We start from the raw sequence: 14,649 nt of genomic DNA, 5'->3' as shown, positions 1-14,649 counted from the left end.
TCTATCCCAGCCTGGTGTTGACAACAAGCGCGTTACAATCTCCATCCTACATCCCCTTCAGTATCAGTGCGACGTGAGCCGACACAAAACAACGACTCTGGTTGAACTGACAAGCCCGTCGGAATCCTTAGGAGGCCCTTGCCTTTCTCAGCGCTGATCTGAATCACAGGATCGGCGTAGGGGTTCCTGTCGAAGCGGGCTTGAGGCACCATATTGCTGAAGTCCCTAGGATTCAAGAAAGCAATGCCCTCATGACGGCCACAGCGACATTTCCGGCTACGATGCCAGACCTCAGAGGAGACCCCGCGTCTTCCAGTATTTGGCCAAATTATGGAGGTTCTATCCACATGTCACCTCGCATGGAATCTGGCCTCGTCCATCCGCATCCAGCATCGCCACATGGAGGAGTGAGGTCAAGGAGTGACCAATGCAACACTGGACACCAGGGTTACTCCTACAACCGATATCCCGAGGAGACCGACCCATATGGCGGCCAGCCTTCGACGGCGCATCCTCAAGCGTCCTATCAAGGCACTCTGAAACGCCCATTTTCACAGTGCGACGCAGGACAGAGCGCAGATACTTCGCAAGATGACGGCTCAAGAACTTCCGTGAACCAGGACAACAAATTGCTGTCATTCCGGCGCGCGCAGGACAAGTTGACAATCACCGACCAGCGAGGACATTTGCAGCAACTCGACCTATCAGCCCAGCTCCATGGCATGTTCTTCTTGTCCGAAATGCCTTCCAACGCAGCCGACGGTCCCACGATGCAGCCCGAACTGACCTGCTACCGACGAAACCTATTCCAGATCAGCGGAAACCTCGTGACACCAAGAGGACCCCTGAACGTGATCACCGAGTCGGGGGAGAGTGTTCTGGTCAGCAGTATGGAGGTTACCATCTCCGCCATAGAATCTGTGGACAACCACTCTGTGCGGCTCATCGTAATCCCATGGAAGACTCCGCCGCCTAATTCTCCAGAGATCGCACAGGGACCGGATCAAGAACCTCCGGCGCTGCCGCTCATACCATTCCAGGAGGAGGGGGCCGAGGCGGATGGCGAGTTGGCGGTATATCCGATCGGCTGGCGACGCCTACAATTCCGAATGTCAGTCATACTTTGTATTGGAGCTTTGGGATCGATCAGCTAATCCGTCTGCAGAGCCACTGCAAACAATGGTCGCCGAAAGGAGTTACAGCAGCATTTCACACTCCACCTCAAGGTGCACGCAACCCTCGCAAACAACACAAAGGTGGTCCTGACAGAGTCTACGACGGCCCCTATCGTAGTCAGGGGGCGAAGTCCCCGAAACTTCCAGGCGAGGAAGGAGATCCCGTTACTTGGCTCCAGCGCGGGCTCGCGCGGTCAAGCGTTGGTCGAGACGGGCATGGGCGTCGTGGCCGGGAGTATGACCATGAAGCCGCAAGAACCCAAGCCCCGTGAGCGGATGGATATGCAGGTGCCCCGGACGGCCTTTACATTCACGACGCCGAAGCCGCCGTCAGCGCAAATCAGCACTGTTCGATCACAGTATGTCACTGACCACTCGTATGCTGCCGTCACCACTAACGAGTTTTCCAGCACCTACCCGAGCTGGACGTCACCTACCAACAACTCCTTGCGCGGTATCACCAGCACTGGCGCAAACTCGTACTCGGCGCCGGCGATAGGAGCTGAAATGTACTCGAAAGTCTCATTGGCCGGGGGTAGCAACTTTGGCGGCGAAGGGCAAGATCTGCCGATACCTACAACTCTACCGGCTTCCGTTCCTCTGTCGCTCATATCCGAAGAGCCAGGTTCGTCTGTGCGTTCGCCATACACGTACGGGCCCTCCAGCTCGGCACCGCGGCATTTGTCCATGTCCTCGTTAGGACCAGATACCCCAGGCAGCATGCACCGCTTCGTCGACGACGGTCGACCGTCTAAGGCATTACGACTCGGCAGTGGACCATCAACCGCGAGTGGGGGGTCGGTAGCGGGCACGGCGACCTCACCAGACTACCGTTACGGCTCTTTTGCGTCCGCGACCAGTGGATCGGGAGACGTGATGGCTCCGACATATGGCACGGACGGTTCGGTCGGCGGAGCAGCTGCGCAGAGAGACGCGTATTCTGGACAGCAAGGGTGGAGGCATCCCTCTGACGCCAACGCGGTGCCATACGGCGGCAGTGATGCCCGGTCGTACGGGTCATCCTCCTATGATCAATACAAGCCCAGGTCCGGCGAGATACAGCCCAAGTCCGAGCCTGGGCAGGGCAGTCACCTCGACGCCTACAGCCACAGAGGCTCCTTCGATGGCACAGGCAACTATTCGTGGGGCAACAATTGACGAGTCGAGACTCGAGAGTCAGGCTTCTAACATGAGATACGCGAATACGAAAAGCGAAATGAGGGTGGTTGGTGGGACGAAGGGGGGATGTCAGGAGCGATACCCATTTGCTGAATGACTTGAACAGCGCATATCGTGCAATATTGTTTGGGATAGTTACCACTGTAATATCAGTACGCACATGTCTATTTGTTGGGATGGTGAATGGTCGAACAGGGACTGGAGGGGAGCGGTGGTGCTCAATGGCACATATATGTGGTCTTTGCCGAATTCTTCTGGGAGATGTGATACAGGGCCATTTTACGGATGTATATACGTAATTCAATCGCACCGGATCGATGAATGTTGGAATGTAGCTGATGCCAACGTCAGAATGCAAATGTTGGCGTCTGGGGTTGACACTGATAAGGACACTTTATCGGGAGTGCCCCACACCAACTTTTCCGCAGTCTGATCGCAACCTGCCTCACTCCAACTCATCCATACGCTCTCTTATTGACCATTCAACAATATACCCGGCTCCAGACGCCCAAGATCATTTGAATTGGTTCAATTGACGGCATACACGATTGGGCCACGTCGATATTAGTCTCGGGAGATCGCATTAGTCTCGCCCGTGTGACTATGTTCGAGGAACCGCAGGCGAAAAGGTAAGTGGCTTTGCTGAGTTGACAGCGATGGGAATTGACCAGAAAGGGTCCGACGGGAGGATCTTCTCGATCATGGAGGCGCCAGCGATGGAGAGGAGGATGCCCAAATGACAGCACAGCTGGAGGCGAAACTGGCGCAATCGTTAGGGTTCGATTTCACGCAGCCGCCACCCTTACCGCCATCAGCTGCAAAGCAGCCATCAGCTCGCTCGGAATCAGCAGCCCGGGCAGAGAATTCTGACAGCGAGGATGAGATTATGGGCGATGCCGTGGAAGAGAAACCCGCAGAAGAGGAGTACGATTTTTGCCTGTTTGGCGGTTCCAATGCTGGCGCTACCAAAGTCAACATTCACGATGACAGTGAGCCTGAAGGTGAAGGCGGCTTTGAAGGCCCTAGACCAACATACCTCACCCTCGCGCGTCCGTCGGTGCAACAGAGAGAACGATATGGAGTAGCAGCCATGACGGGTGACCAAGTGCTTGCGCGCTCCTCGTGGCGCAACTGGTCATCAGAGCTACCGTGGAAGGTCACACATATCACCATTACCAGGAAGGGAGTCACCGTGGTCCCGGAAGGAGAGGAGAGTGAAGAGAAGAGGCGGCGGCCGGGGAAGAAACGAAGGATACAGATGAGGACCAAGGTCCGGCAGGAGGAGGAGCAGAAGAAGAGTAAGGCTAAGCTACGAGAGGAGAAGGAGGAACATCTCAAGGAAAAGAAGAAGCGCGCAAACAGGGCTAAGAAGCTGAGACGTAGGGCGCAGGCGAGAGAGAAGAAGGCCGCAGACGGCGGTGATCCCGGCGACGACGGCGATGTCTCGAGCGGATCAGAGTGAGGCTGCAGAAAGAGCAATTCAGCAAACAAATTACGTACCACGAGCAGTTGAATGCTCTGGGCTTGCTGTTGGGCCTGTAACTACCTTACCTTCACACAATGAGGATAGCTCGATATGCATAAATTTTGCATAAATTTTGTGTTCACTTTCCGTCCAGTTTGGGGCTAATCATGACCAACGCGCCTGCCAATATCCAGAGCGCGTCTTGTTCTCACAGCCGCGAAGTCCATCCGCAACACCACATGATACACTCACCCTCTCTCTAATTCGTTCGTGTCGGTCGCTGAAGTCTCGTCATCCACATATCGCCGCCACGTACTTCTCTTCTCCGTTCAATGGCACCTACCACCGAGCCCGCGAAGCGCGGCCGCGGAAGACCCAAGGGTAGCACCAATGCGCCCAAGCCAGCCCCCCCCACCGGCCCCAACCCGGGACCTGCTGGCGGCGTGACGAAGCGCGCCCATGGGCGTCCCGCCGTGAACTACGCACCCAAGCCAGCGGCCAAGCCTGAGGGGACAGGGAAACCCAGAGGCCGCCCCAAGGGCACTGGCAAAGCGTCGACCACGGCGAAGGTCGCGGATCCAGAAGCTGACGCAACAACGCCGAAGAAAAGAGGTCGCCCGGCTGGAACCGGTGCCACCAAGAAGGCTGCTGCTGCGACTACCACCCCGTCCAGTGGGAAGAAGAGGGGTCGTCCTGCTGGGTCGGGTAAGACAGCGAAAAAGGAGGTTGCTGCTGTTGCTGCTGCTGCTGCTGCTGCTGCTGCTGCTCCTGTCGAGGACTCGGTCCCAGAGGACACCGATGATGCTGAAGGTGAGTACCTACCGCTCAAGCAGTGTGTTGTGGCACCAATGGTAACACGTCTTGAAGAAGCCCTTTTGTCCGACGACAAGAACGAGTACGAGGATGAGGAGGCCAACGGCGAAAGAGGGGACGATAACAATGATGACGTACAGGCGAACGGCGACAGCGCTGAAGAAGATGATGATGACCACAAGCAGGAGGTTCGGCCCTCCCCCTGGGGCAAGATCGCGAGCATATTTGGCTGATGGCGTTAGTAAACCAACCACTGCCCCGCCTGCTCTTCACATGATGCAGCGAGTATGAGCTGTCTGCAGTGACGGGCTGGTGATGCATGTATATTGCTTAATATTTCTTTATCTCACTATCGTCAATGAGGGCATCTCGGGCTTGGGAGAGTCGTGTCATTTATGGGTTCGTCTGGCGTTTGCGAGTTTGTTCTTGGGCGGATGGAAGGCAATGGGTTTTTTAATGGGGGATAGTGCATCAACCCCGAACCCTTTTTGTTCGGTGTATCGATGAAATATTGCAATAGGCTCGAGGCGAAATAAGCGTGACCTTTTGACTCGGCATGGAATGACTTCTGTGTTGGTTCTCAATATGAGCGAGGCGCATGAGAACGACATTGCGCGCACGTATCATGACAGCGTGGGATCGCAGGTGCATTATTCCTTCCTCCATTCGTCAAACTCATCCTCGAGGTGCTCCTTTAGTTCCTTGAACCTGTTCCTGAAATTCCTCCCACAGCGCCAGCACTTGAGGTCCCATTTGAGATACGCCTCCTCCCCCGTCCGTCGCCTCGGGTCGTCTTCCGCCAGCGGAAAGTCCTCCAGCGGCACCAGGAAGGGCGTTGTGAAGGAGTTGTAGTGTTTCCTGTGCCTCATCCGTGGGGAGTGCATGTCTCTCGACAGCACGTGGACGTGAAGATGGGACATGCTCGGCACGGCGTGAACGCCAACCTTGACCTCTTTCGACCAGTCCCTCCCCGCTGGCAGCTCCGCCGAAGTCGGTTCCTTATCTCCGTTGAGTATAGCCTCCCTCTCGGCGTCTGTTTTGCTGTGCTTGCCTAGTAATCTCTGCAGTTCCCGCGCGACCAGATCCTTCAGCTTGGCGGTTTCCTTTACGATACTCCCCCGAAAGGCGTCGTCAGCGAGTGCATCGAACGGGTGCATCAGGTTGACATTGGGGTCTCGTGGGAGCAGGAGGGTGTGCACCGTGGCTTTGGGGAACATGTCATGGATAGCGACAAAGTCATCGCTGTATGTGATGACGCGCGCGGAGGAGGCGGGATCATGGAGGTAGGCACCTAGACCCGCGCGGTCCTTTGAGGGATGGAGATGGGCGCGTGCGTGTGTTCCTGGCGTTGGCAGGCGTGGTTTGGGGGACATGAGCTCCGTGACTGTGAGATGATGGCGTTAGGACTATGGTTGTGTGGGGAGATGGCCATCACGAACAGGCATTTTTGGGTGGCTCTGTGGCGCGAATCTCTTCTTCTGTGATGGCCTCTTCGGGCTCTCGGTCTGAGGTTGGCATGGGCTATGATGAAGTGATGTCTGCTGGTGCTGTATGAATCAAGCTGCGGTGTGTTGGTAGATGCATCGTAATCATTGGTAACAGGACCATGGTCCACACCATCCATTTTGCTCCAAGCGTCTATCAGTGGGGAAAGAAATACTAATCTCATGAGGCCCTGATACTTCATTGCATAAGAATGAATTCCTTCCCATTCAGACGATCGCACCTGTGCATGCAACCGGGAGTCTGGTGTGCAGGGTATTCAAGTCCACCAAAGACTTGGTGGTTTTCTCTACCTCTATGTGTGTCCAAACATCATGAATCCAATCCATCTAGCTGTATCAGTTTGGTGACCAGTTTGATGACTTCCCGGTCACCAACCTCAACACCAGGATTCCTGACCTTTTCTGCAATCAAGTCATCCACCAGGCCCCTCAATCGCGCGACGAGCACGCCAATCCGCGCCCATCCGCGTAGGCGTAGCCAGCCGTCAACCAGCAACCCACGTCCGAGAGTATCCAACTCGATCGAGCCACAGAAGAGGAGCAGCGTGTACGCATTGAAAGCTATGATCATGTCAGCCGGCGAGTCTACTGTGCGGCAGAAGAAGTGACTGGACTTACGCGTCAGATCTCGAATGAAGACCTTGCTGGTGGAGATGATGCTAAAGTATGACATGTAGTTTGCGTGCCCACTAAACGACTGACTGCCAAACAGTGTGCTACCCGGGTGCACAAACACTCGTCCGTTCTCTTGGTTGAAGTACTTGATCATCTTCGCTTCCGGGTCGAGCTCGACAGCGCCAGACACAGACGAGGCAAACTTCTTGTCCGGATACTGAATCCTGGCCACCTGCGGCGTGAAAGCGGCGGCAAGGAGGGCCCGCAACAGGTGCGGATTGCGGTCGCCCGTGGGAGCCTGTCGATTGTGCGAGATGATGCCGATTTCGACGAGAGCCGAGAAGTACTGGGACCGCGTGCTGGCTATGTCGGACAGCGTATTGTACGCCAGAAAGTTTTGATCGCACCAAGACCGCACTTCGCGTTGGCGCAGGCCTTCGTGATACATGGCGTCCCACTCTCGGAAGGCCTCGAGATCGGTGAGCAGATCTCCATGTCCATCGTAGAACTGCATCCTTGCCTCCTTGGCTTGTTCCCTCCGCTCTTGGGGGGACAGGAAAGGACTCCTAGTGCTGAGGATGGCGGCGATGGTGACGCAGTCATCAAGACAGCCGAATATGGCGCCAAACACCATGAGCTTTCCACAGCGTAGATCTGCTGGCAACATGGCAAGCTGCTGACCCATGGCTGTCAACTCGTCCCCATCCAATGCGCCCATGCGTCTCAATAGCGTCAGAGCACCCTCAATGGCAGTCGCGTCTGGCGGTGTAGGCGATCGACCCAGAAACATAGCCACGTCTCTCATGCCCATGGCGCGCACAGAGAGACATAGTTGCTCCAGGGGCACTCTCCTGATCTCAGGCTCCGGCCTTTCCGCCATCTGTGCCTCAAGATTCCGCGTGTACAGCTTGTAGCACTTGCCCTCCTGTACACGGCCAGCACGTCCACGACGTTGCTTGCAGGCTGCTCTCGAGGCCCACGTCTCCTCCAATTTGCGCATGTTGTTCTGCGGGTCGAAGGACGTCTCCTTGACCTTTCCGCTGTCGATGACTGCGACAATGTCGTCGATCGTGATGGACGTCTCTGCAACGTTGGTGGCTACGACGACTTTACGCTTGTTTGGCGGTGGGCTGGCAAAGACGCGTTTCTGCTCCCGTGTCTCGAGGGATGCATGCAAAGGAAGGACGTGCAGGGAGTTGATGCCTTGGAGGGCGCGACACGCGGACGTGATCTCCCCAACACCTGGTAAGAAGATGAGAATACCGCCATCCTTGCCTTCGTAGTCGAGCTCGGCATCAATGGACTTGACAGACTCGACAATCAGATTATAGTTGACCCTCGAACCCAGCTGCTGGATGACTTTGCCCATGCCCTCGTCTGTGAGAGAGGGGGCATTCTCACCATAACTGCCCGTAAAGCCGGTATAGCGTACAATATCGTCCAGGTAGAAATCCTCGACGGGGAATGTGCGCCCAGAAATCTCCACAGCGCCCACTCTCAGACCTTCCGAGCTGAAGTAGTTCTTGAACGTGGCAGCATCGAGAGTGGCAGACATGAGAATCAGCTTGATCATGTCCTTCCTCGACCGCATCACCTCACGCAGGAGGTTGAGCAGGAAATCGGTATCCAGGCTGCGCTCGTGAACCTCGTCAATGACCACGTGAGACACATCTTGCAAGGCCGCAACGACATCTTGCACATTCCCACCAGAAGTCTGCAGACGACGCAGCAAGACACCAGTAGTGACGAAGGTAATCTTTGTGTCCTTTGATCGCTTCGACTCTCCTCGGATAGTATAGCCAACCTCGTCTCCGACTTTGCCGCAGCGCTCCTCAGCAACTCGATCGGCAAGACCCAGTGCAGAGATACGTCGCGGCTGCGTGACGATCATGTTCGCACACTGGCCGAGTCCACGGGCATACAGGTCATCTAGGAGGAATTGCATTGACTGCGTCGACTTTCCGGAACCGGTCTCTCCACTGATGATTGTGACATGGTTCTCGTCCACCGTCTGCACGATGTCTTCCTGGACCTGCCAAGCAGGCAGCTTCCGTCTTTTGTCTAGCATGGCGCGAACCGCCGGCGACTGCTGCCGTTGCCGCCATCGCTCCTTGCTCTGCTGATCCGCCACCCATTGTATCGGCTTCGGCGCTTTCTGCGCCCTCTTGCCTCGAGTTGAGGACGCGGCAGGCTGTGCCTCGGAGGCGGCCGAGGACACAGCCGAGATGTCAACCAATTTGCCGGGATTCTCGATGATGCCGTTGATGTTTTGCTGCAGCCAGTCCACCACCAAGAAGATCTTCATGGGCTCATCGCGGAGTTGGCCATTCATGTAGGCCAGCGCCTTCTTGATGATACTCAACTTTATATAGCTAGGCAGATTGGCGACGATGGCAAGAATGAGCTCCTTTGGGTATAGTGGTGCCACGCGAACCTGCAGAAAGGCATCGACCTTGCCTTGGCCGGCATTCTTGACATCTGGAAGTCGGATCTGAATGAGCTTGTCGTTCTCCCGTCGAAAGTCCTCGCCATACATGGCCTCTAAACTGGCGATTTCTTCAGACCACTGCTCTTCCGGAGATCCCATGTCCAGGAAGTCTGCGTCATCGTCATTTTCTGATGTGGGCTTCTCATCGGCGCCACTGTTTAGGAGAAGCTCCTGTAAGGCATGCGCTGCTGCGCCCTCGTCGCCTCCCCTTTCGTCTACCATTCTCGTGCAGAGCTCCAGGGAATACCCCGTCTGCGCAAGTCTCTTGATGATGCCCTCCCGCTTCAGATCCGTGGTGCCTATGGAGACACCGACTGCGTAGCTCTCAGGGAGCGCCCATCGCGGAAGGTCGTCTTCGGGAACGTGAATGAGCAGCCACTCCAAGGTCTCTTCCCGATCCTTGCAATATTCCACCGCCTCGCCGGCGTGGCTTTGTCGGAACCCCAGTTTTACCAGTTCATTCACCACAGAACTTTTCTGGTCTTTGGTCATCACCACTCCGTGAGGATTCCAGGAAATGCCTTTTCGTAGGATAGACTCCAACTGTATCCTGGTCAGGCGTCCCATCTCAACCTTTGGCGCTGTTGTCCAGCCTTTCATCATGTTCGCGCGCCCTCCATCCTTCTGGAGAAGCGCTAGACCAGAGGCACCAGGCATGTCCTTGGCCTTCTGTTTCGCCTGCTCCATCTCTTTTCTTCTCTTCTCCGCAGCCTGCTTTGCTTCTTCTCGCTCGCGATGCGTCTTGAACGGATCAGCATCATATTGCCATGCCTTGCCCTCCTTCACGTCCGCCGCCTTCAGCGCCTGAAAGTCTTTCCACAGCGACTTGTAGTCTGGAGGCAGCACAGTGTGCTTGTTTTGCATGCTGCAGACCCGAAACAGGGCATATGTCGCCGCAGCATGCTTCGCCTCCAGCGCCGTGTCCCGCATAATGAGATGCTTGTGGCTCGCAGGGATCTTGAAGGGCTCTAGCCTCGTGGTCTCCTGCGTTTTGGGATCCTTGGCGCTGAGTGTGATCATCACAGAGAACCCCTCGGGGGTCTTCCTCGTGTCGAACACGGGTTTGTCCCATTTTTGCTTCTGGCAGTACTCGGAGAAGAGATTGACAGGAAGTTTGCCGGTCCATGAGGAACCGCCAATGATCTGCTTGACGGTTGGTTTGGGGGGACCCGGTGGCGGCAGTTGTTCCTCCTGAGCGGGGGCCTTCTTCCCTTTTTTGCCGTCCTTAACGGGTGCAGCAGCTAGTGCGGGAGCAGGAGGCTCGGCCTTTGACTTGCCGCCCTTTTTCACCATGGTGGCGATGGTGAGGTGTGCAGATCGAGCGTTCGGTCCGAGACACCAGTTTGTCCTGCAACAACATAGACTAGATCTCGAGATTGGCTGTGGTGGGCACGCTTTGAGAAAATTCTGGTCATGTGAAAATAGCGTAGGATTTGTGTGGCAAGGTCTGCCTCGCGCGGCGTTGAGAAGGAAGATGCGATGAGGGTCTTGTAAATCTGTCTGTCTAGTCGTCGTAACTAGTCGGAGTCAGAAACCTTGACCGTTTACGCACTGTGCTATACTAGGTCGTAGACGAAGCACGCACAGTGCACGCCAACACCTTGAGCGAACTGGGCCATAAAGACATTTGGTAAATATATATTGTAGTCATAGTACATCTGTATACACCTCACAGAATTCACAGACACAGTCAGACGGGGTAACGTATTCAGGGATTGTTTTGTTGCTACGGTCCATCTACCTCCAGCCACTTGGCTGTTCGATTATCCGCAGTTATGGCTCTTTCGCTAAGCAAGGTGCACTAGCACCAGCCTTGATATCAAGTCGCTTACTTTGAGCTTCAGTCTCCAGTACATCTCATCATGCTCTGGTCATCCACCTCGTGATCGTCATCATTTGTACAGGCTGGAGCTTTCAAGCTACCATAGGGCCTGCTGTATATTCTGTGGTATGCTGTGCTGATCAACCTCGCAAAAGCACCTCAGCATCATGGTCGGGAATAGGGGTTGGGGGATTGATGAGTGCTAATTGGACGAGCGCCACCAGGGGCATCAGTGCCCTCGTCAGGCCCAGATGATCGCTCAGAGTCCGTGGACATGGCCGGTCCAGGACGTGGCGCGTGAACGCTGGAAAAAAGCCCGGTGCTCTACATGTCCATGGAATCGCCACCGTTGGCAAAGTTGAAGCCGCCAGACTGCTGCTGTTGTTGCTGCTGTTGTCCGCCGAAACCGAAAGCACCATTGGCGCCCTCAGGCTGAGCCATGCCCTCATCAACATTCTCGTCCTCGTCCGAGAAGTACTGCTCGATGATCTTGTATGCCTTGAGGTAGATCTCGCCATTGGCGTTGTTCTGGCACTCGTGGATCTTCTCCATGCCACCACAGTCCTCGATGAACAATGCGTAGCGGTTGACTGCCTCGCCAGAGCCCTCGGCCGCTTGCTTGTCGAGGTCGCCAATCTTCAGAATGTTCTCCAGCCCATCGAGGGCAACCTGGATGATCTTGTTGTCGGGGCATCCGAGAAGGTCGCACAATGGCTTGATGCAGCCCTGGGATACAAGGTAGCGGATCTGCTCAGGCTTCTGGAGACCACCAGAAGTGGCATTGCTGATAGCCCAGCAAGCCTCCTTGCGGGTCTTGAGGTCACCGTTCTGGAGCAGGTGGATCAGAGGAGGGATCAGGTTGGCATCAATGACAGACTGGATCTGGCCGGCATTACCAGCAGTGATGTTGGAAATGGTCCAGCAGGCCTCCTTGCGGATACCGTCCTTCGTCGAGCTCAGCAAGGAGAGGAGGCAGGGCAGGGCACCGCAGTTGATGATGATCTGTGTTTGAAGATCGTCGCCAGTCACTATGTTGCCGACAGATCGGAGCGCAGGAGTCTGCACGGACGTGGAGGCGTGCATCAGGAGCTCTGTCAGGCGGCGGGGGATGCCAGCCTCGATGACAGCCTGGATCTTGTCGTTGGAGCCGTCCGAGAGGTATGACACGGCCCAGCAGGCGTCGATGAGCACCTCATCATCGAGAGAGTAGACAAGCTTGGCGAGGATGGGGAGTGCGGGGGCGATCTGTAATTGCGTTAGCGAGGAGCCAACGAGATACAATCAATGGACGTACCGTGGCCCAGTCGGGCTGGGGAGTCTTGCCACGGCAGAAGTTGCTGAGTGTCCATGTTGCGTTACGGAGCATGGACAGCTTGCGGCTGTCGCCAAGCAGGTTGAGCAGCGGCTTCAGAGCGCCACAGCTGAGAACATAATCGCGGCAATGCGGGCTATCGCCAGCAATGTTACCGAGGGCCCATACAGCTTGCTCGCGAACATCGGGTTCAGGGCTGGCGAGCAGCTCGACGAAGATGGGCACGGCGTTGGCCTCGATGACGACCTGGGTTTGCGCGGCAGAACCGGAGGCAATGTTGGTCAAGGCCCATGCAGCCTCGAATTGGACCAAGGTGTGGGGAGAGTTGAGGAACTCGACGAAACGACTCACGACGCCCGTCTTGATGACCTCTTCGATGGGAGGGTTGCGCTCCTTGCTGAGCAGCTTCCTGAACTTGGTGGTGGCCGAGATTTGCTGGTCAATCTGATCGGAGAAGACGCCGGCGACCATCTGTGGGAGATCCTCGTTCAACTATCAATCAGGGTCAGCCAGTAGACAATGTCTCGAGTCGGCAACAAGCGTGATGGGCAGCCAGGGTCAGGGTCAGGATCAGTGCACAGGGTACTGTGGGGTGCGCAATCAGACTAGGGCGCCTGTTGCCCCCTCCACGGTCCCCTCGACCCTCTCCTGGGCGAACACAACAAAATAAACTGCAAGAGCTCAAAACAACAGAGCGCGAAACCGACGGGCAGGATATTTATTTTGCCTTACCTGTGACTCAGTGGGCGCGGTATCATCGTCGCTGTCGGGGGCAGCACCGAGCGACGCACCGGGACGGTCAGCGCCTGTTCCAATGCCACGACGCTTGGCCAAGTTCTCCTCGCGCTTTGCCTTGCGAATTTCGACCTGCTGTTCCTCGCGACGGCGACGGAGCTCCTCCGGCTTGAAGGCGCTCTTCGCCTTGAACTGCGTCCGGCGATGCTCGGGAATGTATCGTTCGGCCATGGTGGCGGCTGTTTGATCAAGTACGGTAGGATGGAGGGCGGTCAACGGCTACAGGCCAGGACGGCTGTGAACAAGGAGAAGTCGAGGGCCGCGAAAGGGGCTTAATAGGGATCTGTAAGAGTTCCCACAATAAGAAAGGGTGAGTGACTCGCAACCGGGCTTGTGGTTTGCAAATGGTTGGAGTGTGTTGATGCAGAAGACAGAAGAAAGGTAACAAAGTTTGAGTGGAGGGGAAGCAACATTGGGTGGGTCCCTATGAAATGCGGCCAGAAAGACTGGACTGGAAGCTGGACGCGGGCTAATAAACGACTGACGTTTGCTCCTCCAAATTCAGTTTGTGAATGTAGCACCGGCAGACCCCTCCATGGGATGGTCGAGTACGTGCACGCCTCCACCGCGACTAAGTACGTACTTAGTTGGAACCGGTACAAGCCGCTTCTGACACATTTATCTGGTAGTACGAGACGGAACTCAAGCCAAAGTCTGAGCACTTCGAAGGTACGGGCACTCGCACAGAAAATGCGCAATGCTGCGCCAAGAGGTGTGCTGGGTGGAGAGAATTATGACATAAAAGATTGCTCACTGCACCGAATACTTGACGCCAAATACTGCGGGCTTTTTTGGTCAGTAGAAGCTACTCGCGCCAAGCCTTTCTCGACGATGGGAATGTGCGAAAGAAACTTTGGACGCCCTAACCGGGAAGGTTTACACTGGCGCCTTTTCGACTGTTGCTAACCTCTCGGCACTCAGCTGATTCTGATGCCATGTCTCTGTTTGGCATCTGTGCTACACGGTGCACGTGGGATGTAGGTAGTGTGCGCTGCCGTCTGGCTGCGTCGCTCTGCAGCGCATTGACCTCCTACGAGTTTACTAATTAAGACCCATTAGCCTGGGGAAAAGAATCAGGTTTGCTATAGGACAACTCCTCCGCAAAGGCACCATGCATTCAGATATGACTTGAGAAATTATGAAGCCACGAGTTTGGCACATTCCCACATGCCGTCGCAGGCGGGGTTGAGAGAGGGGCTAAGATTCTAAGAAGCCCAACCTACCTACCATCGAGTCTCCAGTCTGGTCTGAATGAATTCGTCAGCCTCAAAGGGACATCCTGTTGCAATCCCTCATGCGAGTCTACTCCGATATCGAGTCTGTATAGCAATGTAGGCCAATAATTAGGCATGGGCCACTCGAGATGGAAAGTCTTCCTCATTGACCTTGCTGATGATCTAGTCACGTGATAGCGCGCGCTCTTCCTGGCGGACACGGACGCGCTCCGATAACGCGTCTTCACGCTCAACACCCGAGGCGC

At 55.7% G+C, this 14,649-nt stretch overlaps 5 protein-coding genes across 5 annotated transcripts; 3 read left to right on the top strand and 2 right to left on the bottom strand.

Moving 5' to 3' along the window:
• Positions 1 to 359: 359 nt before the first annotated feature.
• J7T54_002083 (Transcription factor-like protein) lies at positions 360 to 2,333 on the top strand (the record flags this gene model as incomplete). Its single annotated transcript, XM_051504685.1, has 3 exons — positions 360 to 1,111; positions 1,166 to 1,800; positions 1,891 to 2,333. 3 exons carry the CDS (start codon positions 360 to 362, stop codon positions 2,331 to 2,333), a joined length of 1,830 nt encoding a protein of 609 aa, XP_051363780.1.
• A 624-nt stretch (positions 2,334 to 2,957) lies between these two features.
• On the top strand, positions 2,958 to 3,816 carry J7T54_002082 (putative nucleolar protein-like protein; the record flags this gene model as incomplete). The annotated part of the gene is made up of 2 exons (XM_051504684.1): positions 2,958 to 2,983; positions 3,030 to 3,816. 2 exons carry the CDS (start codon positions 2,958 to 2,960, stop codon positions 3,814 to 3,816), a joined length of 813 nt encoding a protein of 270 aa, XP_051363779.1.
• Positions 3,817 to 4,151: 335 nt separating this feature from the next.
• On the top strand, positions 4,152 to 4,865 carry J7T54_002081 (uncharacterized protein; the record flags this gene model as incomplete). The annotated part of the gene is made up of 2 exons (XM_051504683.1): positions 4,152 to 4,629; positions 4,687 to 4,865. 2 exons carry the CDS (start codon positions 4,152 to 4,154, stop codon positions 4,863 to 4,865), a joined length of 657 nt encoding a protein of 218 aa, XP_051363778.1.
• A 417-nt stretch (positions 4,866 to 5,282) lies between these two features.
• J7T54_002080 (ATP-dependent RNA helicase ucp12) lies at positions 5,283 to 10,533 on the bottom strand (the record flags this gene model as incomplete). The annotated part of the gene is made up of 4 exons (XM_051504682.1): positions 5,283 to 6,016; positions 6,072 to 6,153; positions 6,514 to 6,698; positions 6,756 to 10,533. The coding sequence occupies 4 exons, from the start codon at positions 10,531 to 10,533 to the stop codon at positions 5,283 to 5,285; spliced, it is 4,779 nt and encodes a 1,592-aa protein (XP_051363777.1).
• Positions 10,534 to 11,386: 853 nt separating this feature from the next.
• Positions 11,387 to 13,340, bottom strand: J7T54_002079 (importin alpha SRP1; the record flags this gene model as incomplete). The annotated part of the gene is made up of 3 exons (XM_051504681.1): positions 11,387 to 12,307; positions 12,357 to 12,866; positions 13,107 to 13,340. 3 exons carry the CDS (start codon positions 13,338 to 13,340, stop codon positions 11,387 to 11,389), a joined length of 1,665 nt encoding a protein of 554 aa, XP_051363776.1.
• Between the last annotated feature and the right edge of the window lie 1,309 nt (positions 13,341 to 14,649).

The sequence above is a fragment of the Emericellopsis cladophorae genome, assembly GCF_022114955.1.
Source record: "Emericellopsis cladophorae strain MUM 19.33 chromosome Unknown NODE_10_length_638493_cov_120_236322, whole genome shotgun sequence".
Lineage (NCBI taxonomy): Eukaryota > Fungi > Ascomycota > Sordariomycetes > Hypocreales > Bionectriaceae > Emericellopsis > Emericellopsis cladophorae.
This window is presented reverse-complemented; position numbering and strand designations above follow the sequence as displayed.